Raw genomic sequence first — 25580 nt, forward strand, 5'->3', positions numbered from 1 at the left:
ACAAAAGGTAAACTTTGCATGATGCTGCTCAAATGTTTGTGTATCATGTGTCTTTTGTTAATAAAGGAGTGTGCCATGTAGAAGATATGTGTGGTATGTTACTATATATTGTCATTTTACATTTTAAGCTTCAACACACAAACTAGACATGTGATTACAGTATCTTTTTTGCTCTTGAAAATTTCTTGTAACAAATTTTATATCTGAAGCTATTTTATAGATAGACATTATATTACATAAAGCTCTACCCAAAAAGATCAGATGAACCTGGTGGGTGGGGAGGAATTTATTAAGGTAAAGATTATGTATATGAAGTTAGATTGGGAGGGCGTGAATGTCTCATTTCTGATTTTCTTGCAAAACCAGTAATTCCTTACTAAAGTAAAAATTATCTTGTATTCCATCAGCAATATTCAATTCTTGGATAATACACTATTAAAGTGTTCTCTAGTTAAGTTAAATGTAGTTAAAACTTCAGAGGAGCATTGCCAAAGCTGCTGTACTTAACGTATCAGCTTTGTTATGCTTTTTGTGTCACACGCATACATCTTGTATCATTGGTCTAGCTACTCCATTCTTGGAGACTTTGATACCTTCCCTTCCCTTGAGGACTGAACACAATATGCATGTGCATACATGCCTGAAATCTCAAACAAGCCCTGGGTTGTATGATCACCTAATACATTGGGTGGCATCATAACACCAATGCAGCCCTTGTTTTGGATGTCATGGATTTTTCCAGGCTAGGGAAGACACTTCAAATAAACTAGGTGCCTTTAACTCTCTGGCTCGTCACCCTTCATGGCTCTCTTTTTTTTTTTCATATTCGGATTCTGGCAGTTATTGACTGCTGATGCTAACTTACGATCAATAATATTTGTGTGTTTGAGGTGGGTGTTAATTTTGGGGAGGGTTGGTTGTTTTTTTAGTAAAAAAACTCCCCCCCCCCCCCCCCCCATCTACTTTTGTTGTGTACAGCTTGGCCGGGGATGTTGTTAATAAAACATATCTAGGAACTGTTTAGGAACTGAAAAAAGCCATACACCCCCAAAATCTTGCCTTTTAAATTGTATTTTAATTCTGTTTTCCTTTTCTTTATTATACCTCTTACTCCATCCCTTCACCCACATGTCCAAAACCAGGTCTAGATTTCACTCAAACTCATACTCTTTTGATCATCTTCTGTAATAACTTATACTATAGGTCTACTTTCTATCCTGCTCTCCAAGTTTCAGAACATTGTATAAAGTTTGACTACAATTCCTTTCATTATTTTCAGGAACTCTGTTGGCTCACCTCAGGGTATTATCACCCCAGTAATCACAAGGCTACCTATTAAATTTTTGTTTTTAGTATCGTCTTTGCTGCCCTAATTCTTCATCCTTTTCAGTGCAAGAATAGCCTTTCTTTTATACAGTAACCAATGCTATGTAGAGTACTCCAGAGAGGGCAAGGAGGTGGGTATACCGACTCTTTTGTTATGTCTTCGTTCCTTCTGCTGCTATAATCTGGTATCTTGTTTGCCCTTTTTTATTGTAGCTGTTAACCGATTTGATTATTTCAATGATTCCCTCCTCCCTCGCCCAAATAAACCTCAAATCCTTTATGATAAGTGTGCTAGGTGATTGTTCTATTCAACAAATATTCCCAAGATTTTCTTTTCTCCCAGTCTAACTGTTCTACCTTGAATATTTGTCATCTGTTGGGCCAATCGTCCAAATAATCCAAATATTATAGATGTTTTTTGGAGTTTGTGGGGCAAGGGAAGTATTTTTATGGTAGGTTCAGGGTGGTGTTTTAAGCACTCTCTGTTAACCCTCCAGTATCCCTTGCCACATAAAACCTGTGCAGTGTTGTTAATAATTATTTTCTTAATTGTTTATTGAAGGTTTAAGTGTAGTAATTATCCAAGCAGTATAGGAATATGGACAAACAGAAAGATAGTAACACAACAACAGAATTGCAGCTGGTACGGAAACAAATAAGAATATCGTCAGATGAGTGTAGCAGGATGTATTCAAGAGTGTAAAGTATAAAACTGAAGCAAGTTTAAAAAACAAAACGTATTTGAATTTTACTTCCTTGGGATGGAGTCTGGGCTTGTGGTGAAGGTGAAGGGCTGGGAGACTGTAGCCCTGGGTTCCCTTCCTTGCTGTGGTGCTGATTCTGTGATCTTGGGCAAGTCAGCTCCCGACCCCCTTTGTAAATGAGGATACTTCTGTCCATCTCAAGTCTGTTGCAAGACTAAGTTGATATTTATCTAGTGCATTGGGCTCCTTTGATGGAACCACAATATAAATTTGTTGTTATATTCCAAGGTCCCAATGCCAGAGATTTTGTAGATTAGGGTTGAAATCCTGACCCTGTGGAAGTCCATAGGAGTTTCACTATTGACTTCAGTAGGGGCAGAATTATATCTTCAGTGCCTGCATCAGGTGCACAGGAAGCAGCCATGGCTGATGTTTGTTATTGATAATTGGGCTGCCAAAGACTGTTGCAGATGTTCATTTTATTGTGATGAGCAAAGGGAATTTTCTTGAGAAGGATGGAGATCCAGAGGGTTCTGGATTTTTTTTCCTGGCCAGAGTGGTGGTGGTCTTCTAGTAGATCAGTGTTAGATGTTTGGCTTCCAGGGCACTCTCGAAGAGCCACCTATCCCCGCTTATTCAAAAGATCAGGTATGCCGGTATTTTCTAATAGCAAAGCAGGTTCATCCCTGTCAGTGTTGGTACCTGTAGTTCATCCTTTCAAATAATGAATCCAAATAGGGGATACAAGAGCCCTCTGAAACAATGTGTATGAATGTTGCCCTGTTAAAAACCACACCTCCAGCAATTCAGTAGCCCTGTAGATAAAAATCTCAGGAAGATAAATAGAGAAAATTTCATGAGCAGAATTATTTCTCAATTGAATATTTTTTCACAGTTTTTTCATGAGGTGACAACAGCTCTTTAAATCTTACTTCTTATTTCTGCCTTTTATTTCAGCAGAAACACAGGGCATGTTGTTGCTGTATTTTGGATTGGCAAGCATTCCTCACTTAAGATCTGCTTTGTGCTTAATAAATTACAGCCCTAGCTAATACTAATGGGCATGGTTGTGGCAGAGGAAACAGTTGGGTCTATGAACAATTTCCTCTGCCTAGAGAAGATCTAGGAGTTACAATGTTTAAATTTTACTGGTAAAAAATATTTTTTGCATTTTTAATAGTTACCTTAAATAAACGGATTGTAATATAGACTCGTCACTGAAATGCAGCATCCTCAGTTACAAAAAGAAAATGGTTAAAGCTAGTCAGAAGTTCATCATTGAGATAAGAGGGTTTCAGAATTCACTGTCAACAATGAATGGCAAAGTATCAGAATATGTCTGAGAAACCCCTTTACAAACTCTGGAGTCCTGAATGTAATGAAAGTTCTGGCAGCCTGTGTTTGATAGAATGCAACACTGAGTGATAAGGTCAGATTTGCTAATTTTGCAACCTGAAATTTAATTTGAGTATTCTTTTATTAACTGTAGTTTGAGATTGCAGCAGGTAGGGTAATTTAGCTTTCTTCATACTTTCATCTCCTACATTATTGGAGATCCTTCATTGTAAGGCTGCATTGAAATTACTAGTAGAGTTAGTATTTTAGTAGTAGCGTCATTGAAATTCATGACATACTCCATTTTATTTAATTTTATTTTGGCTTTGGTCAAGTCAAACACACAAGGGAGATAGGCCCTGAGGCATTCCCCACCTCCTTAGCCATGTATGGAACTTTCAGCAGAGGATTGGATGGAATTTTGTTTTGCTAAACAACACGATGCTCTCCTTTTTGCTTTGAGGCTGTGTGTGCTGTTCCTTGAGTGTTTCAGGGCCTCTGCTAAAATGTAATGAAAATAAAAATTAAAACAATAGCTGTACTTCAGAACACATACATTGGGTTCCCACTGACAGCATTATCATATTGTCCACTCCCTATATTGTCATCTTGTCTTAATTTAGATTGTAAATTGTCTGAGAGCAGAAAATCAGTTTGTAGCATTAAGAGCCATTAACATTTATTGTGCTATACTCATTCTAGGGGTACTTAAGAGATTAGTTGAAGCAATCTCAGCACTGTTAGCAATTTTCTTTGAGAACTCATGGAGGACTGCTGAAGTCCCAGAGGAGGAGAGGGCATACATAGCACCTCTCTTTAAAAGGGGAACAAAGAGGACAGGGGAATCATAGACAATCAACCTAACTTAATATCTGGAAAGATATTGGAACAAATTATTAATCAATTTGTAATCACCTAATATAATATATATGGAGATATACCTATCTCCTAGAGCTGGAAGGGACCTTGAAAGGTCATCGAGTCCAGCCTCCTGCCTTCACTAGCAGGACCAAGTACTGATTTTTGCCCCAGATCCCTAAGTGGCCCCCTCAAGGATTGAACTCACAACCCTGGGTTTAGCAGGCCAATGCTCAAACCACTGAGCTATCCATCTCCACCCCTGAAGACAATAGAATTAAAAGTAATAGCCAACATGGATTTGTCAAGAACAAATCATGCCAAACCAACATAATTTCCTTCTTTGGCAGGTTTACCGACCTAGTGGATAGTGAGTGGGGGAGGTGTAGATGTGATGTATGTTGATTGTATAGTAAGGATTTTGACATAGTTCCACATGACATTCTTATAAACAAGCTAGGAAAATGTCATCTAGATGAAATTACTATAAGAGGGGGTGCCAAACTGGTTTAAAAAGATTACAAAGATGAATTATTTCAACGGTTTGCTGTCAGACTGAGAGGATGTATTTAGTGAGGTCCTGCGTGGGTTTGTCTTGGGTCTGGTGCTTTTCACCATTTTCATTAATAATTTGGATAATGGAGTGGGAGAGCAGGCTTATGATATATGAAGATGACACCAAGATGAGAAGGATTTGCTAGCACTTTGGAGAAAAAGATTAGAATTCAAAAAGACCTGGACAAATTGGAGTTTTGGCCTGTAATCAACAAGGTGAAATTCATTAAAGATAAGAGCAAAGTATGAAGCTTAGGAAGGAAAAATCAAACACACAAAAACTAAATGGGGAATTGCTGGCTAGACAGTAGTACTGCTGAAAAGGATCTGGGAGTTATAGTGGATCACAAATTGAATGAGTCAAGAATGTGATGCAATTGTGAAAAAGGCTAATATCATTTTGGGGTGTATTAACAATACACAGGAAGTAATTGTCCTGCTCTACTCAGCACTGGTGATGCCTCAGCTGGAGTACTTTATCCGATTGTGGATGCCACACTTTAGGAAAGATGTGGACAAATTGGAGAGATTCCAGAGGAGAGCATCAAAAATGATAAAAGGTTTAGAAACCCGGACCTTTGAGGAAAGGTTAAAAAAACCTGGGGATTGTTTAGTCTTGAGAAAAGATGATGAGGGAGGACCTGATAAGTCTTCAAATGTGTTAAGGGCTGTTTTAAAAAGGATTGTGATCAATTTGTTCTCCACATCCACTGAAGATAGGACAAGGCTCAATGGGGTTAATCTGCAGCAAGGGAGATTCAAGTTAGATATCAGGAAACACTTGTAACTATAAGGATTGTTAAATTCTAGAATTGGCTTCCAAGAGAAGTTGTGGAATCCCCATCATTGGAGGTTTTTAAGAACAGGTTGGGCAAACCTGTCAAGGATGGTCTAGGTTTACTTGGGCCTTCCTCAGCATGGGGGGCTGGACTACATAGCCTCTTGAGGTTCCCCCCAGGCCTACATTTCTATGATTTTATAAGTTGTAAATAATGCTGGACAAGAAATTTAAGAATCAGAATTTGAAAATAAACCTATGTCTCATTATGGCAAACACCTTCATTTATGTGATCTACTTTGTATCACACTCAACATTTATCCTCTCCCGACAGCATCAGAAAGGTGGTGTCCAGTGTTTGCAGCTGATGTCAGAAACATCTGAGTAATTTTGGCCATATGATATTGCAGTATATGTTCCCTTCTGTTTGGTGTGGAATGGGAGAGTGTGCCTTGATTTCACTTATTCAGATTACTTACGGCAGGGCCGTGGGGAAGGACAGAGGTTGGTTTAGAGAAGATCTATTCTGCTTCCTAAAATCAGAAAAAACACATTTACAGAGATGCTCTTTAGTGTAGAAGCAACTTACAGAGAGCTTGATGGATGCTGACAATAGATGGCATGAGTTGAGAACCACGTCCCACAAATAGGAGTGTGATTTTTTTTTTTTAATTCAGTTTCTGAATATATCCAACATTCATCACCTCAGGGGAATGTATTATTTTAACTTTCTATATCCAGGCTAACTATTAAATGGATAACGCCTTTTCAGTACTTCTATTCCAATGAGAAATCATTCTGTGTTTGTTTTATTTTCTTTACTGGGTATTTTCTTTCTGATATGAGATATTGATGCTTCATGTTTTAATGTTACAGGCACGTGATGTGCGCACCAATGAAGTGGTGGCCATCAAGAAAATGTCATATAGTGGGAAGCAATCCAATGAGGTATGTGGACTATCTTGTATATTAAACCCAGACTGCTGTGATATTAACTGACTTGAATTAATCCAGGCTGTCCCGAGGGAGAATCTTTATATAACAGTTAAGATGAATCGGGGCATTGTGTAAACAGAATAAGTTTCTTTGAGCATTTTCAACATGCTTCTGACTAGTCCGTTACTGGCATGTTATGCAGCATTTATTTCACCCAGTCAGGAAGAGCCATGTTTTATGGAACTGCAGAATATGTAAGCAAAATGGTAAAATAAAAAATAGTTCGTATCAAGATCGACAGCATTCAGACTTAATAGGAAGCTGAGTTGCCTTTTTAGCCTTAAATGTTCCATTCTGATTTCTATTTTTTTTAAAAACACCCTGTTGCTTGCTAGATAAAGGCTTGCTAGGAATGATAGCAATGAATACAATAGAGACATGGACGCAGAAGGATGCCTGCCTGTAAAATGTAATAATAGCAGATCAAGCAAGAATTTATCCTTTTCCTAAATGGATTCTGCTGAACAATATCATTTTGAGGATCTTGAAAGAAAGAATGAAAGAGAGAGAGAGAAAATAATAGGAAATATGATAATTGTGGGGAGATTCTCCAGACTGTGGATAAGGTAGACTTTTAAGAGCCATCAATAAGGTTAAACATTAAATTTTTAATGGCAGTCCCCAGATTTTTTTTTTCTTTTTCTAGAACACTGTAGCAGAGATCATTAGCTTGTACTTTGTGATTTTGAAGCTCCAATTTGGAAGCTTGAAAAGCCAGGGCTTGGAGTTGAATAGCTTGGTTGGAATGCTTCCTGATAGTGAAATCTATTAGGTTATGGAATAGTCTCGTAGAACTGGTACAGGTGCTGTTGCCCAGCATGGTCAGAAGATTTTTCCCTATGCTATGTTCTCCTGTGTTGTAAGCAGTCCTGCTCTGGCAAAGGGATAGATTACCTGACCTGACCTGACAGCGCCTAACCTTTTGGTTTCCATGAACACAGACCTAGACTTGCCACCTGTACTTTGAAGAATTGAAATTCATTTAATTCTTTGGCAATTTCTGATACCTGTCTCTCCTAACCAGCCTCAAATCCGAGTTTCATAGCTAAACTTCCTATGTTTCTTATTTTTATTCTGATACTGCACTAACTTGTTTAACTGTGTACTGATGAAAGTATAATTTGTACCTACTTCTTGTCCTACTGTTTTTAATTACAATGAACTATAAATATTCTGTTCACATGAATGAAGTGAACTGTTCATGCTTCAGAAATAGGTTCTGATTGTCTTCAATGGATGTGTATCTTTATTTTGAAGAAAAAAGTCAGTTAAAACATTTTCTATTTTGCTTTTTAAAAAAATTATTTGAAAGAAGGTTTGCTCAGATTGTAATCTAGCCTATATACTGCAAATCTCTTCAAGGCACTACAGTATCAGTTATGCATTCCTTTGTTTTTAATAGGATTTTCTCATTGGCTCTGGCAGAGACCATCTGAAACAGGGGCATGCCTTGTTCCAAAACTAAATGGAGGGGCCTTTGAAGTATGTAGTGCTGTGCTCTTGATTTGTTACTAGGGCTTGTCTGTGTGGGAAGGTGATACTGGTATAACCTAAAGTGTGAATTTAAACCAGTATAGTTATACCAGTATAACTTTCCATGTGGACATTCTTATGTGTGCTTCATTTTGTTTTTTAAATGTAGCTTATGTTACTTGAGAAGAGGTTTAAGCTAAACCAAAAAAGCCAATCTTATATTGCAATAAGTGTGTCCATATGGGGTTTCTAATGATATAATGATATACATTCTAATGATGTAGATATAACTCTACAAGTATAACTGGTAAAACTTCCATGTGTAGCCAGACACTTGGTTAGTCAATAACCTGCCTGGATTGACCCTGTTTTTGTTGCCTCTGGAAGCATAGAACTGACCAGCTGAATACTAGTTGATGTACAGTAAAAACTCTGTTATCCAGTCTTGTACCAACTGGAAAGCTCTCTAAACCAACATTTCTCATCTTCATAGAAAGTCTGGTTTATAGTCCAGTTGGCACAGGGTTGGCAGGTTGCTTACCTGGCTTCGAGTGGCTCCCCGGAAGCGGCAACATGTCCCTGCTGCTCTTAGGCGGAGGAATGGCCACGAGGGGTTCAGCGTGTGGGAGGGGATCCAGGGTGTGGGCTCTGGGATGGAGTTTGAGTGCGGGAGGGGGTTGGGGCGTGGGAGGGGTTTCGGGGTGCTGGATCCAAGGAGCGCTTACCTCAGGTGGCTCCCCACAAGCAGCGATGTGTCCCGGCTGCTCCTAGGCAGAGGCACGGCCAGGTGGCTCTGCGCGCTGCCTCCGCCCGCAGGTGCCGCCCCCGCAGCTCCCATTGGCTGTGGTTCCTAGCCAGTGGGAGCTGTGGAGCCAGCGCTTGGGGTGAGGCAGGATGGGATGCTGCTTTTATACCTTAGATTTATCAGTAATGTCAACTCTGGCCTTCTTTAATTATGGCAGAGGACTTCTCAGGGGTCCCAAATGTCTATTGAAGCCCTCGCTCCTTAGCTGAAGGGACAGGGTGGTTGAATCATTAAATACATCCCTCTCTGAAGTGTGTGTTAAGCGGGAATGTGTAAGCAAGACTTTACAAATGCTAACAAAACAAGTTGTAATTAATCTGATTAAAAACCAGTAGCGGAAGGACTGTTGCATGGATGTAATTCATAAAGTTCTGTGTATAAAAAAAGCCAGAATGGCTGAGAACTTAACAATTGGACATTAACACACCATAAATCCCAGTGATGATTGAACCTGGTGATATTCTAAACAAAAACAGCTCTCAGCCTGGCTTGTAGTTGCTTACATTGCTTCCAAATCGCTGATTTGACAGACACTCTAGGTTTCAGAGTGACATTTGGGTGTTTTGTGTGTGCTGATTGCGCTGATTTCTGTACAGGGGGATTGTGCAGGTATATGCTGCTGTGAGGTGCTGTATGTATTGAGGGAGTTTATTGTGCCTGCTGTCACACAGGTGTAGCATTTGGGCCAAGTAATCCACCATCTGTGCGATCGCTCTCATACAACCAATGAAATTGTTGCATATAACTTACCTGTAGAATAAGGGTGGTGATTGGTTGTTACCTCTGAGATCACAACGGTCTAGTATTCTTGGCATGACGTTGTGAGCTTGTTCTGGGTTGAGTTAAAATCCCATTGAGATAAAATGTGAACTCGTCCTCATAACTAAGTGTAAACCCCTACTTCAGACAAATGGGGGCGAGGGTTCGCATGCTCGGGAGCTGTTGGTTCAGTATTGGCTTGGGTAGGGGTATGCATGTGTGAGAACAGACAACTGAGAAAGAGGCAAGAAAGCCATGCAGGAGCCTGTAAGTACAGTGTGACCCTGGGACAAGCTAGAGCCAGCTTTTGGAACATGTGTTTCCTGAGAGCAGGGGTGGCTCTGTGTATTTTGCCGCCCCAAGTACGCAGTGAGGCAGCCTTCGGCGGCATGCCTGCGGGACCGGCGGACCTCCTGACTGCCGCCCTCATGGTGACCGGCAGGCTGCCCCCGCGGCTTCCCGCCCCAGGCACACGCTTGGTGCGCTGGTGCCTGGAGCCGCCCCTGCCTGAGAGGCTTGGGGGCTGTAAGCTAAGAAATTGCTCCTATCATTCCTGGTTGAGCTTCTGCATTCAGAGAGATTGGACGTTGTACGTTCCTTGAAAATAAACAAAGGGACACCAATGGCGTAGAGACTTGCTGTAATGTGGCTGTACATTGCATGGGTATAACTGGTTAATTCAGAATGGCTGAGAACTTAATTGGATGGTAACAGACTGCTGAATCCACTGATGATTGAACCTGGTGATATGCTGAGCAAAAAGAGCTCTCAGCCATGCTTGTAGCTGACTCAACAGGCTCCAGAGTGACACACAGAGTAACAATCCTGGATTCTGATTAGGTAGATCCTATCTCACTCCCCTTTCAGTTGTTCAGGATTCAGTCTCCTTTAGTCTCTGTTTCTATGTCTATCTTTTATGGCCCTCATTTCTGTAGTATTTGACCACGCTTGTTGATGTTTAATTAGTTCCCCCTTCACCATAAGGTTTTCAGAGTAGACAAAATCTGAATTTTTTATGTGAAAAGCAAGCGCACACATTTTTTTGACAAAACTTTCAAACTACCTTTAATCCATTATGTCAGAACAAAAAAGAGAAGGAGTCCTTTTTTCCTCCCCGTTTGTCGGTCACCTTTACTTTCTAAATTAAATACGATGGTTCTTCTTTTCAATTTGAACTTTACATGAATATAGGGTGACAGTTGGACAACTCTGTGCATAGGTGATAAGATGGAACTGTTGACATGAGGTGTAAAAGTACAAAGTCATTGTGTAAATAGAGGGCTTGAAAAATGTATTTTTCTGGTCTTAGGTATTCTCTCCATTCATGTTTTGAAGGTCTCTTTCTGAAGGACTCTTTTTGGATTTTGCATTGCTGTATTTTGTTAAACTGTATTTGTTTTGTAGGCCTTGTTTATACAATTCTGTCTTGCAGGGGTCCTAGAAAAGGTATTGGACCTGAGGGCTGATAAGACCCAAGAAATCAGAGAAATACCGTCTGATTTTAATGTGAGGGAGATTTTTCTGCTTCTGACTAACAACAGAGCTGTTATTTTTTTATAATTTATTTGTGTCAACGTTAAAGGGACACTATGACGTTAAAATCTAGTCAGTTAAAAAAACGAGTTAAGTATCTTCAGGTGCTAAAATCATCCCTCTGTGTCCTTGCCCAGTTTTATTTTTCAGTCACATTTTCCTAATTTGTTAATACTTTTCTCCCCCGAAACCACATGTGCAGGGCAAACAAAAGGGGGCTGGCTGACGACTCTCCAGGGGAAACAGTGAAACTGACTATGCACAAAGTGCTGTCAAATGCAGAAAGTGTGGGGGGGAAACTGAGATTTTTTTTCCCCAGTCCTAAAGTTACAGTGATGTGAGGTGCAAGGTGGGTGAGGAAGTAATATCTTTTATTGGCCCAGCTTCAGTGGGTGAGAGAGAGAGAAACTTTCAACCTTACACAGAGCTCTGCCAAGAAGAAGAAGCGCCTATGTAAGCTTGAAAGCTTCTTCTCTCGCCAGTAGAAGTTGGTCAAATAAAAGGAAATCTTACCCACCTTATCTCTCTCATATCTTGGGACCAACACAGCTACAACAACGCTACATACAGTAATGTGAGGTGTTACTTTTAACAACATCAGATAGACAATTTGAAGACTGAAAGTAATCTTTACATTGGCAGCGTCCCTTTAAGAATATATTGTCATAGAACATAACTCTGTTTTACATTGGGGGTTTTTTTGCTTGTTGAAAACTATTCACTTATCAGTAAGTAAGGTAATTTAAACTGCTATATGTAAAGATTGCAAGTGATAAAGGAGAAATGATATCGAGAACATAGTCAAACAGTTGGTGAGTGGCAAATTAAGGTTGACCTGAAGTAATGTACTTACTAACAGGGTTGGTCTTTACACCTCCCCGACTAGCTTTAAGGCAGCTGGCAGTGACAGAAGTGATGGCAGCAGTCCTGACCTCCTTCAGCCTGTTGTGTGTGTTCGACTGGCTGGGAAAACTGTGTTCTCTAAGAAGGGAAAACTTCATTTTTGGAATATGAAGTGTGGACTCTGCAGGAGAGCTCAGATATCAAATGTTGTGGTGTTGTGTTCTGTGCATTCGTGTGTATAAAATATTACATTAAGTGAGAGATCTTTGCCATAAAATCTAATTCCTTTACATTTTTATTCTCTAATAAATAAAATTGTAAAATGTGATACTTTCTTGTTGCAAAGTTGAGCAGTATGAGCCATGGTATTAATATAACTTTTTTTGAATTCCAAACTTCAAATATTTTGAGGAGGATGCAGGTCTTCCCCCGCCCCCATCCCCCGTTTTGTCTTGGTTAGGTTGCTTTTTCTCTCCCCCGCCCCCTTCTTTTAAGTAACAATTTTGTAAAGTTTCTTCCTATTCTTTTTCTTTTCCACAGAAATGGCAGGATATTATTAAGGAAGTCAAGTTCCTACAAAGAATAAAACATCCTAACAGTATAGAATACAAAGGCTGCTATTTGCGTGAGCATACAGCATGGGTAAGCTGCTCTCCACTCTGCACTTCTCTTGTTTTGGTTGAGGGCAAATTTAAGTAAACACTTGTCTCCAGCGGGCTGAAGGGGAAGGCACCTGAAATCTCTGTCTCCTACAGAGACTGATAAGGAAAAGGTGCAACTCCCAAGATGCTTAGAAATAGGCAACCAGGCTCAGTGGATTCTGTGACCCATGTAAGGCAAGTCCAGAGACCCTGAAAACTTTCTCCTCCCTTCCTGAAGGGGTGTATTGATATTAGTGCCCAGAACTCATTTCATTGCTGGGTTGTTAAATAAAAAACAAGTACTTGGCCTTTTGATTCTTGCTTGGAGGAGAGGAAGAATGCATTTCATTAATTTTCACTGCATTGGAAAAAAATATGGCAATTTCATTTACTGTCTAACAGTATATCTGATGTCCCAGTGAGCTATTAACTGTGGTTCAGTGTTTTACATTTTGACTGTGTTCCATATATAACTGGTTCATTCTTTTAAATGGATAGTCAGATTATAAAATTGTATTTTTAAAATCACTTGTTTTATCACAGATTTTTTTTAAATTCTCCCCATTTGGACAGTCTAATTTACTTTTACCCATTTTATTTATTTTGCCTTTTCATTTTTACACCCTTTGGATGACATAAAGCTGAATAATCAATTTCACTTTCTGGCTCTTATGCACAATACCAGTAGTCTCCCAACCGTGGGGCACCCCCCCTAGGGGTGCAGTGAGGCCCCAGACAAGCCCTCATGGGGGGGTGGAGAGGGAGCGCTACCCAGTCCTGCTCTGCTCCCAGCTCCACTCTGGCCCCAGCTTCAGGTCTAGCCCCAACCTCAGCCACAGCTCTGCTCCTGGCCGTGGCCCCTGGCTCTCACCTTGGCCCTGCTCCCAACCATGGCTCCGGGGGGGGGGGGGGGGGGGGCACAGACCAGGGGGGTGGGGGGAAAACGGACAAAAATGTTTAGGGACCACTGCGCTAGACTAGTGCTGCAGTGTTTGGGTTGCAAACATTATGTGCATATACAGTCAAAAAGCCTTTCTTCATTTGGATTGCTCATTGCATATATATATTTATCTACATACAGGAAGAAGTTGCACATCACACAGTTCATTGATAAAATTGCAATAGTTCAATATCACAAAACAATTGTGTATTAGATTATATTAATGTGTAAATACTATTCATAAATCAATAGCCGTAGTACTAGAAGACCTATACAATATTTTTTTTACGTTTTTGAGAAATCTGATTATAACAAAATTAATCTAAATACAAATAAATGGTTAGCCGTAAATAATATGATAAAGTTATTGAATATAATTTGAGCATTCCTGGTAAGTAATTATGTACTCTATTTATCTCTTTTGTATATAGTTTGCTGTGGGCACTATTCTGCCCACTTTGTTCTGTGTGATTCTTTACTAAAAGAGCAATTCTGTTCATTTCAATGGGAATTGTTCCTACAGTAAGGTACTGCTCAACATCAGTAAGCGTGGTAGAATAGGGCCCTATGTTAGGAATAATATTAGATTATTGTATCATCATATTTGGAAGCTCTAGTTAGGCCTAGTCTACACCAGCAAAGGTTTGCGGGTGTAGCTAAGATGCTATATCAGCAAATCCACCTAGTGTAGATGCAGTTTATACTGACAGAGCTTTTGCTGGAAGAGCTTATACCAGTGTCCTGAGAAAAATACTCTCTACCAGCAGAAGCACTTTTATACTGATATAACTGATCTACGCTAGAGCTTTTGCTGGCATAGCAGGTCTTTAATCACACCCCTATTCAACATTGCTAAACTGGCAAAAGTTTCTAGTGTAAACCTCACACCATTCTACTGCTGCTTTTATGTTCTAAGGATACATCACTGAACACGGCCCTTGCCTTATATACAGTATGTAATTCCCTTTTCTTCTCTTTTCCTTACCAAAGATGTATAGTATAACTAAGTTTGAGGGGAATTTAAATTCACTGGAATTTAAACAAAAATATGGAAACACAGCTGTTGGGATTGTTTTGTAAAATCTGTTTTTCCAATACCTAAATTATCTTGGGCCTAGGCTTATTTTTCTGAAGGTCTGAGAGATGATGGTAGTTTCAGCCAGAACACAAGGCAAATTCCTGTTGTAAGATTCATAGTAGGTGAATGAATGCTGGATCACTAACTATTCACAAGCCGATGAAACTAGTCACCATGTATTTATCTCTAGGTATTCTGTAATACATTATTTTGATTTCTCCCCACACAGCTTGTTATGGAATATTGTTTAGGATCAGCATCAGACTTACTAGAAGGTATGTCTCAAAGATTTCTTGGATTATAAATTTCTCAGTTTCAATCAAACAGATTATGGATCAGAGTTGTTCTACAGTGTTCAATTATTTAATTATTTTGGGGGGTGGGGAATGAAAAATTGCAATAGCTCAAAATTTTACATATCTGCGGTATTTTTATGTAGTGTATAGCTTTCCTAGGCAAACAATTGGTCTTCTCTTACTATCTTTAAATAAGTCTTCAACCATCTGTTTGTATTCCTTGAACTTGAGATTCTCCTTTTATGCAGCTTTAGAGCTTAATTCTGCAAACCCTGGCTGTCAGGCATAATGCTTAGTGTCAGGGGTAGTCCCACTGACTACAGTGTCACTCACTACACCCAGTAGCAAGGGTTTGCTAAATGAAGCATTTTGTTAGTTACCTTCACTTCCTGTCAAACTGTTTGAGATGAGCTACAGAATAGTTCATTTGGCCTCTGGAAGAATTCTGGGAGAAAAGATTTGTTTTGTTGAGGTTCATTAATGTTAAATTAATGTTCATCTCAAATACCATTGGTAAAATGGTCGAAAAGCTGACAAGAATTTAGATGTGAATTTAGCAGTGTGCCCTTTTTTTGATAGAATGAGTAGCTGCAGTGTTATAGTAGAGGATTACATCTGATTCCAGATTATATAATATATTTCCATCTACAAAACTGGGTATGCGCTTCTCATGCAGGACATAGGCCTCTTAAAACTAGAACTTATAGCTTTCTAGGTCTGTGTTTACATTTTTGAAAGTATTCGCTGAACATTGTAAACTGCATTGTTTTCTTTAATAATGAATTTCAAACGTACTCTTTCCTTAAGTTCATAAAAAGCCATTGCAAGAGGTGGAAATAGCAGCAATTACCCATGGTGCTCTCCAGGGACTAGCATACTTGCATTCTCACAATATGATCCATAGGTAAGTACTTACAGAGTTACTGTCTCACACACTTTCAGGTAATTTATCTTGTTGTTTGCAGCCTGATCACCCCAATGATGGAAATGACATTTAAGATTTGTAAGTAGAGATTTTTTTTTTTTGCAGTGTCCATATTTCTAGAATTAGTAATTCACAATAATTCTAAAATGCCAGGAAAATCCCCTTATCTTTTATATCTGGTTTACTATAGTAGTGACTTGAATTTGCTGTGCTTTTCCCATTTGATATGGTAGAATTCAGTGGTGATGCTCATCCCTTGAAGCACAGAACACCAAGGCTGACTATGCACATAGTTTAGCTCAATAGCTTTTTGGCAGCTTCAGTGTGAAAGTTGCTTGGTATTTTTTCCCATAAAGAAAAGTAATAACCCTCTTAAAAACTAGCTTTATGTAATACACACACAGGGGAAAATGGCAATAAAGGAAGTCAAACAGTATAAATAATTTTTTACAAGATTCCTGTCACATTTTGGTAGGAATAAAATGAGTTAGTTTTTGGAATTATTAATTTTTTTTGTAGAATGTCTAAAAAGGGGAGCTAGCCATCTCTTATGGTTGATGGATGGATTGCAGTCGTGACATTTAAATAATTCTTGGTGCTGTTAGAAGTCACTGAAATCTAAAGTTGATTTTTCAAGACACTAAACTAGATTCCAAGATCAGGCATACTATTAAGGCTATGACTCCTCATTACTGAAACTCTTGTACAGGGGTCAGTGTGTTCTGTCATTTGAACCTGTGAATGATGGCACACTCCATTGTGGCTGTCTTATGGATGCTTTCCTTGCTTAGGGATGTAATAGTAATGTTTGTATTCCATAACCAGAGATATCAAGGCAGGAAACATCCTGCTGACAGAGCCAGGCCAGGTGAAGCTTGCTGACTTCGGATCCGCTTCCATAGCATCTCCTGCCAATTCATTTGTGGGGACGCCATATTGGTAAGGAAAGTTTTTTTTACACACCTGTGGCTTCAAGAAGTAACATTTTTTGTTAGGCTGTCTAATTTGTTTGGGCCTTACTAAAATCCATGTTTGAGACAGTACATTTCTGTTGAAATCAAAATGTACATTGCAAATATAACATTAAGTGCTATGAAAAGTTGGATCTGTTGAGATTTTAAGGGAAGGACAGTTCAGTGCTCTCCTATGTGTGTATAATACTTTTATTTACTTTTCATAAATTGTATACATTTTGCTATTAGATTTACCCTGACTGTAAGTAGCTATAGTGATGCTCCTGAAGCAAATATGTGCATGCTGTATTCAACCAATACCATGGTTTGAAACGTCAAACGTTCTCATGGCATCTGGTTGTTCAAATGACTAAAGAGGGTGTTTTTCATAGAAAAGGCCAGTTTGATTGAACAGAAATCTTTGCAGACATCTTGTATGGTTTGATCTTCTACATCTAATCTGTGGTGTATATACAGCTTCACTCAAAGTTGCCTTGTTTTGTTACTCCCTTGGACGCATGTGGCACCAACTACTGTCAGAAATCAGTATACTGGGCTAGATGGACCATTGGTCTGACTCAGTGTGGCTGTTTTTTATGTTCATGTGGTAGTTGCATCACCAGTATTGGTTAGCCAACTAGAGTATTGGAGATGTGGGTGGAGCAGGGTTGTAATGCTCATAAATGTGAAGAGCTGGGTAGAGGGCAAGAATGCATTGTGTAGGCTTTGCCACTTGTATTGCATTCTGGAGTTCACCAAGTTGGGATCCAAATTCAGACTGAAGTGACCCAGGCATATGCGTGATATCCTGTGCAATGTGTCTTTCCATCTTAATAGTTCAAATTAGTCAATTTGTAACATGGCCAATTATGGAGTATTGAAATGCTTATGGAGTATTGTAATGATTGTGTAGAATTTTATGAGAATTTAATTTTATGTTTTAGGATGGCCCCAGAAGTAATTTTAGCCATGGATGAAGGGCAGTATGATGGCAAAGTAGATGTTTGGTCTCTTGGAATAACATGTATTGAGTTAGGTAAGCCATCTTCCTTTAAAAGTACTAGACTACCTGACAGATTTTCCTCTGTGTCCAACTTGTGGTGTTAATGCTGTAAAGTACATTTAATTTCTACTAAAAAGAATGTTTAAACTTCATTCTGTGAGTCTGAATTGTTTAACCCTGGAGTGTATTGATCTGAGTTACCATGCACGAGACCTGTGCTTGCTTCCTTGTTCTGATGGCTTTAGAACATGGTCTTTAGAGTGAAGTGGTAAGTGCTTTATCAAAAATCAAGAGTAAGTTTTTTTTCGTGTTAATTGAACTAGCGTTTTCATTACACAAAGGAAGAGATTTTTATAGACAAGGAAAACAGCAAACCCTCTAGCACTTACGGCGTCTACGCTCTGTGTGGGGTCAGTTAACCTTTGAATGAAAAAGCATGATCCATACAGAGAAAAATTTACAAAAGTAGATCTTAAAGTACCAGAATCACATATGGCTTTAAAACTGAAAAGCAAAATGTTAACTTCAATATTTGTATACAGAGTAAAGTTTCCTTGAGGCGTCCTATGTTCATGAAGCTTGGTTTAATCCAGGGGTGGGTAAACTTTTTGGCCCGAGGGCCACATCTGAGAATAGAAATTGTATGGTGGGCCATGAATGCTCATGAAATTGGGGTTGGGATGCAGGAGGGGGTGAGGACTCTGGTTGGGGGTGTGGGCTCCGAGGTGGGGCCAGAAATGAGGAGTTCAGGGTGTGGGATGGGGCTCTGGGATGGGGCGGGGGGATGGAGTGTGTGTTGGGGAGTGAGGGCTCCAGCTGGGGGTGCAGGCTTTTGGGTGGGGCTGCGGATGAGGAGTTTGGGCTGTAGGAGGGTGCTCTGGGCTGGGACTGAGGGGTTTGGAGGGCGGGGATGGGGATCAGGGCTGGGGGAGGGGGTTGGGGTGCAGGAAGAGCTGCAGGCTTCAGCTGGGGGTGCAGGCTCTGGGGTGGGGCTGGGGATGAGGGGGTTGGGGTGCAGGAGGGTGCTCCGGGCTGGGATTGAGGGGTTCGGAGGGCAGGAGGGGGATCAGGGCAGGGGATTGGAGCATGGGGAGAGGCTCGGGGGGGTACAGGCTCCGGGCGATGCTTACCCCAGCAGGAGCTTGAGGGCCGGATTAAAACGGTTGGTGGGCTGGATCCAGCCTGTAGACCGTAGTTTGCCCACCCCTAGGTTAAACAAACAGCTTCATAGCTATATTCAGGGTGTGTTGCCACACATGAATAAATTTGTCTGGAAGATCTCTTAAGGAAGATTTGGAACAATTCAGTCTTGAAGTATTAACACCCTCACCCAGGAAATAAATCATGGCACTGCAGTTAGAATGGGCTACTTAAAGCAGCATGTCTGCTTAAAAGGGTTACAGGTGTGTGACAATTTCTTTCACCCTAATGTATAATATTTTCATGATAAAGATCCAACTTAATAATAGCACTTCGATACCAATGCCCCCTAAGGTAGCAAAGTTATTCCTTCCTCCATCCCAGCGTAACTGGGGCTGTATTAACTGCCTTGTCATATCTTCTTGTTTGTTCTAAAATGTCATTGATTGAATGAACAGTCTGATTGGCTCGTGAACATTCTCAGAAATACCCTAATCCATGTGAAACACAGAGTTTAGCTAAAATTGCTGTCTAACATTCCAGGCTGTCAACTTCATTTTCTTCCAGTACATAAAAGAGACTCCTTCAGAGTAAAGACTTTTGTTGCCAAAATAAAGCAGCTTTAAGGGGCGTGACTATCATGACATAATCATGCTCTGAGTGGGCTAGAAAGGTTTGGCTGGTTCCAGTGTCCCAAGAATGCAGTTAGCTCATGGTGACCACACCCCTTTTGTGCCTTATTGCATACTGATTTTCTGCATTATGAAGTGTGCTTGCTTTTTTGTATGATTTTTGGCTCAAAGGGGGGCATCATCCCTCAGTTTCAGAGTTCTGGTGAACTGGTGGGGCATGAGGCTATTTTACTAAATCCCAAAACATGGAAGAGTGTCCATTAACATCCATCATATATATGATTGTGAAGTACTTGGTGGGAGGTAGAGAGGAGAATGTGTGTATGCCAAAGCACCAGCTGAAAATAGGAATTGAATCCTATGTTAAAAAAAATTATTCAGTTGCATTTTCCCCTGGGTATAAATGTCATAATTTGAACTGTTTCCTTGGAATGTTTGCAGTGAGCTTCAGTTTTATAGTTTTACCCAGTAAACATTCTGACGAACCTTCTATTCTATTGTTTCGGTGAGATCATCTCCTTCCTTATTAAAATTTCATACTGTGTTGGTCCTATGAGACTACACAAGCTTGCAAGAGAAAGGAGAGCCAGAGAATCTACCCTCAAAATAGTGAAGAATTTGCTTGTTATTGACTGAACATATATATGTTCAGTCAGTGAAGTATGTTTGTGACAGCGTCAGTAACCAGCTTTGTCCACATCGCTACCATCCGATTGGATTTTGAGTACTTTTAGGTTTTAAAATAATGGTGTAACAAACTGGCCAGAGCCCATATTGTGGCTCTGCAGCCACTGAGTGTGGATCTTATTGCTGATTTATGTATATTTTGGTAATTTAGAGTGAGTGCGCCACCATGACGACCCAAAGAATTTGAAAGCTTGACAAGACAAGACATTTGATCTTCAAAGAGCTTTCATCTTCTGCAGGGGTAAAACCAATGATAGGAGCACATGGCAGCACATCTTGTTGCAGGGTTAGGGTTGGTTGGGGGCTCCATGTTCAGGCACTAGTGGTCCTACTGTTGTGGTTTTATAAGCAATGGGAATAAATTAAGGGGAAAACTATGAGACTATTTCTCTCTATAAAAATTATTTTCTTTTATGTATAGCGGAAAGGAAGCCTCCTTTGTTTAATATGAACGCAATGAGTGCCTTATATCACATAGCGCAGAATGAATCCCCTACACTACAGTCTAATGAATGGTGAGTATTACTGAGAGAGACGTGTTGTAGGGACTTGCTATAAATGGAGTGCTTTGTCATGCTGAGTTCTTGAAATGGCTGGATTCCTGTTGGGAAGATGTGAGCTGAAAGGCTGATAAGTAGGTGCACTGTACATTTTATGTGCACAAAATTCACCACTGAATAAGTGAATATTTTAGAGACTAGGAATGCAGCAAATCCAGAAACGGAACAGACTTGCTGTAAGAACATAAAATCCCACGGTAAGGCATGTGTCAGTAAACATTGGAAACCTAGAGGTTAGCAGCAAATGATTATTTTTATATTATTAAAAACAAAGTTTATGAAACCCAAATCTTGGTTTGTGGAACCATTACCTCACTGAAGAAAACCACTGATTATGTATTTGCCGTTGTTACATCGAGTTTGCAAACACACATAAAATAGTCACATTTTGTGCCTCCTGGTCCTGAAAATTTTCTTTTGAATCAGCATACAGATGAATCAATTTTAAAAGTAAAAAACTTGATAATAATTGTCACGCTGTCTACAGTGGCTCATGACCATGAGTGCCTACCCCAGGGCAGACACCTCAAACTGGTGGTATGTTCTAGATTTAGAGTTCATCAAGTCAGTAACAAATGTGAACTCCTGCATCACTATAACAGTCTTACCATGGAGTCACAGACAGTCCTCTTTGATTCTCCAGTCTATCTTGCCACCCAGACAAACCGGACTTAGTGATAAAAGATTGCATACACCAAAAATCACGCCACATTTGGGTTGCTTCCAGGCACAGGAGACCAGTCGCCTACCCCAGATCAATTAGTATCCTAGATATTACACCAGAGACTATGCCTGTAGCCGATCCTGTAATAAACTATCTAAATGATTACCAGCTAGGAAAAAAGAATGAGAACTCTTTACAGGCAAACATCTACACGAATGAGGTACCATCTAAATCCTAAGAGTGATAGTTGTAGTGGTCTGTCAATTCAAAGCCTCTTTCAGGGCAGACTCAGCAGGCAACCCCGGGAATCTCTGGCTTCAGTTTAGAGTCTCTGGCCCTTCAGAGTTTAAATAGCAAAAAAGATGGAAAATTTTCCAGAGGGTTCATTTTATTTCCTTCATTCAGCTTCAAAGCCCACAGGACAAGCTTCCTTGCAGGGTAGCATTTCCTAGGTGGGCCTTTGTATTGCGATGATCCTTGATGGCACATCTGATTTTGATAGTCCTCATGGATGGGCAGGGCAGGAGATGATTCCCATGCCTGAGTTCACAAGTTCTGAGCAAACATTTTCAAAATTATACAACAAACAAAACTTACATATTTTCTTACAGCATGGAGTACAGATATTACAAGCGAGACTAATGCATGCGGCAATTTACAAGCACTTCATAGAAACTAAACACATTCTTAATAAATACCTATTTTGAGCAAAACTAACATATAGGTACCTAGTCTTGTATCCAGCTACAAGGCTGTCAGTTCTTTCAGGAAAGATGTGGACAAATTGGAGAAAGTCCAGAGAAGAGCAACAAAAATGATTGTCTAGAAAACATGACCTATGAAGGAAGATTGAAAAAACTGGGTTTGTTTAGTCTGGAGAAGAGAAGACTGAGGGGGGACATGAGAACAGTTTTAAAGTACATGAAAGGTTGTTACAAGGAGGAGGGAGAAGAATTGTTGTTGTTAACCTCTGAGGACAGGACAAGAAGCAATGGGAGGACATTAGGAAAAACTTCCCAACTGTCAGGGTGGTTAAGCACTGGAATAAATTGCCTAGGGAGGTTGTGAAATCTCCATCTTTGGAGATTTTTAAGAGCAGGTTAGACAAACACCTGTCAGGGATGGTCTAGATCAGTGATCTCCAACCTTTTTTATGCACAAGATCAATTTTGAATTTAAGTGCAATCCAGAATCTACCCCGCCCCTTCCCCGAGGCCCCACCCTGCTCACTCCATTCCCCCTCCCTCCATTGCTTGCTCTCTCCCACTCTCTTTCTCACTCACTTTCACCGGGCTGGGGTAGAGGGTTAGGGTGCAGGAGCGGGTACGGGGGGGCTGGCTCTGGGAGGTGGCTCAGGGCTGGGGCAGGGTGGTGTGGGTGCAGGAGGGGGTTCAGGGTGCAGGAGGGAGTATGGGGTGCTGGCTCTGCGAGGGGGCTCAGGGGTGCAGGAGAGGTGTAGGCTCCTGCCAGGCGGCACTTACCTTGGGCAACTCCCGGTCAGCGGCGCAGTGGGGCTAAGTAAGGCAGGCTCCCCTGACCCCATGCTGCTCTCAGAAGCAGCCATCGCGGCCCCTGTTGGGAGGCACGTGGCTCTGCATGCTGCCCCTGTCTGCAGGCACCACCCCCGCAGATCCCATTGGCCACAGTTTCCCATTCCCGGCCAATGGGAGCTGCAGGGGCAGTGCTTGCAGGCAGGAGCAGCACGCGGAGACCCCTGCTCCTCCTCCCTCGGGCCTCCTGGCTGCTTCCAGGAGCGGTGTGAGGCCAGGGCAGGAAGAGAGCCTGCCTTAGCCCCACTGCGCCATCGGACTTTTAGTGGCCGGAGATCACAATCGGCTGGCAGAGGCTGCAGGGTCGACCAGTCTATCGCAATCTACAGGTTGGTGACCACTGGTCTAGATAATACTTGGTCCTGCCTTAAGTGCAGGGGACTGGACTAGATGGCCTTTCGAGGTCCCTTCCAGTCCTACGATTCTTAGCTAATGCCTGCAGCCTGGACAAGAGCTGGCATCTGGCCTGCCAGCATCGCATTAATGTTGTTTGCTAAGCTGCAGTCCTGATGTTTGGATTGTAATGCAGTGTACTGCGCTTTTACAACCTTTTTTACCTCACAGATGTTCTGATTAGGTGCCCACACACAATATTTGCAGAAAAGGTTCTGCTCATTTTATAGATTTTTCTGACCAAAAAATTCAAGAATTTAATTTGCTAGAAAACTTTAGTAGAAGGAAAAATCAAGTAATTACCTGGGTTTTTGGAGGGAGAGGGAGAAGAAGAAAATCTCGGAAGTTCTATAATCTCCATGTCAGTAGTAACGTCTGTTGGAAAGTCTGCGTTTTTAAATGAGGAAGGGGCAGAACGTAGAGACTCAGCATCCAAAGAGATGAAAAATTCACCTACCCCGGTACGGCCACCCTGCCAATGGATTCCAGAATATTTTGGAAGACGTGTCTGAGACATATTAGGTATTCTGCTAATGCAGTGTGCTGGGGGTTAAACTCACCCTGGGCAGAGGGCAGGCACAAGGCCTATGTGCTAGCTGAATCTGATAGTTAAATTTATCCCATCAAAACGAAAGTGTTTTTAAGTGTGGAAGTTTACCCCATTAATGAAGGCATTCAGAATCATGTGGGCCTTTAGATAACAGGTACAAACTTTCCTTTGCTCTTGAATTGCACAGTATTCTTGCATTCTGACTCTGAGCCAGTTTGGCAGCTGAGGTTAAAGGATCTACATAGGAACCAGGGAGTCTGGCTTGACTTAGATATGTTGTGTCAAGTGTTGAGGGTTTTTTTTGGGGGGGGGAGGCAGGGGATCAGAGGGGTTGTTTTTGGTATAGATGGTTCCTTAATGAGATGTTTAAAATGAAGAAGTCAGCAGTTAACTCGGTTAACGTTTTTTTCTCTTGCAATAGGTCTGATTATTTTCGAAACTTCGTAGATTCTTGCCTCCAGAAAATTCCTCAAGACAGGCCTACATCAGAGGAGCTTCTGAAGGTTGGCTTTCTTGTCCTGTCTTTTTTTTTCTTCAGATGGTGTTAGAAAGAAAGGATTGTATGAAGTATAATGCTCTACAGCACTTTTTCTTTCTCACCTGCTGCTCTTGTAGACCAAGGTTAAACAATGCTTGGTCTGTTATCCCTAATACTCTCAAGCTAAAGAACTAACCAACTTTGTGGACTGCACTCTTTCTTGTAAGCATTCCTAACTTTACTACTCCGTGTCTGAAGCAGCTAGCTAGATGATTCAGCAACCCAGCTGTATCTTCATAGTTACTAATGGAATATTCAGCGAGTGCCATAGGCTCACCACCAAATCTTAGAGTTTCAGTTCCTGAAACTCTGTGTGCCCTTTGGTTGCTATGCTTAAACCTGACAGAGCTATCATGCATTGGTTAGCAAAATATCTTTCTTTACTTCTCATCCTGTGCTATATACACTCCTGCAGGCTTTTACATTATTCCAGCACCTATGTGCTTTATACATAGATTTGAAATGTACCCTCCAGTATGATCAAGTGGACTTTTCTCCCTCATATTGCTTTTCTTGACACTGATACATGTCACTTGTTTGCAGAGTTCCTCCTGTTATGTTGCCTGGCTTCTTCTCCTTCTCCCCTCTCCCATGTGCTGTATATATTTAATTTCCTTTTCTCTAGCAGTGAAACACAGTAAGTGTCTTTAAATTGTTGCAATGAGCTGATGCATGCCTAAGTGAATATACTTAATTTGACAATCTACTAGTAGGTATTGATATGGCCTTACACAAATGTGACTTCTGTGGACTCCCTTGACGGTATCGAGTGGCATTCAGGATTTTGTTTTGGTTAATTTTTCATTCTCCTTGTAAAAGCTATGGCATTGATTTTTCATCTTTTACTGTAATGATGCTTTCTATTAAATACTTAGGTTCCAGGTTCTTGCACTATCAGCACACGACTGCTGACAGCGCAGGTTTAGATGGTCACCTTTTTGTATGTTTTAATGCTTAAGTGATCATGAGGATTTTCCGTTCTTTACATTTGCTAGGATTTTCCATTCAAAAAGTAAACATAATTCTCCACTGACGGGCTTAGGGGGAGTGTAGCGTGTCATGTCA

General features: G+C 40.7%; 1 protein-coding gene across 4 annotated transcripts in view; it reads left to right on the top strand.

Annotated features, from left to right (window-relative positions):
- TAOK1 (TAO kinase 1) overlaps positions 1-25580 on the top strand; it is a 110102-nt gene that overhangs the window by 45749 nt on the left and 38773 nt on the right. For all 4 annotated transcript variants that reach the window (XM_065573483.1, XM_065573486.1, XM_065573485.1 and 1 more), the window contains 8 exons: positions 6433-6504; positions 12506-12607; positions 14854-14899; positions 15728-15824; positions 16671-16784; positions 17743-17834; positions 20682-20775; positions 24399-24480. In XM_065573483.1, the coding sequence (XP_065429555.1) occupies positions 6433-6504; positions 12506-12607; positions 14854-14899; positions 15728-15824; positions 16671-16784; positions 17743-17834; positions 20682-20775; positions 24399-24480 (699 nt within the window). The remainder of the gene's footprint in view (positions 1-6432; positions 6505-12505; positions 12608-14853; positions 14900-15727; positions 15825-16670; positions 16785-17742; positions 17835-20681; positions 20776-24398; positions 24481-25580) is intronic.

This window comes from Chrysemys picta, chromosome 19 (genome assembly GCF_011386835.1).
Source record: "Chrysemys picta bellii isolate R12L10 chromosome 19, ASM1138683v2, whole genome shotgun sequence".
NCBI classification, from domain to species: domain Eukaryota; kingdom Metazoa; phylum Chordata; order Testudines; family Emydidae; genus Chrysemys; species Chrysemys picta.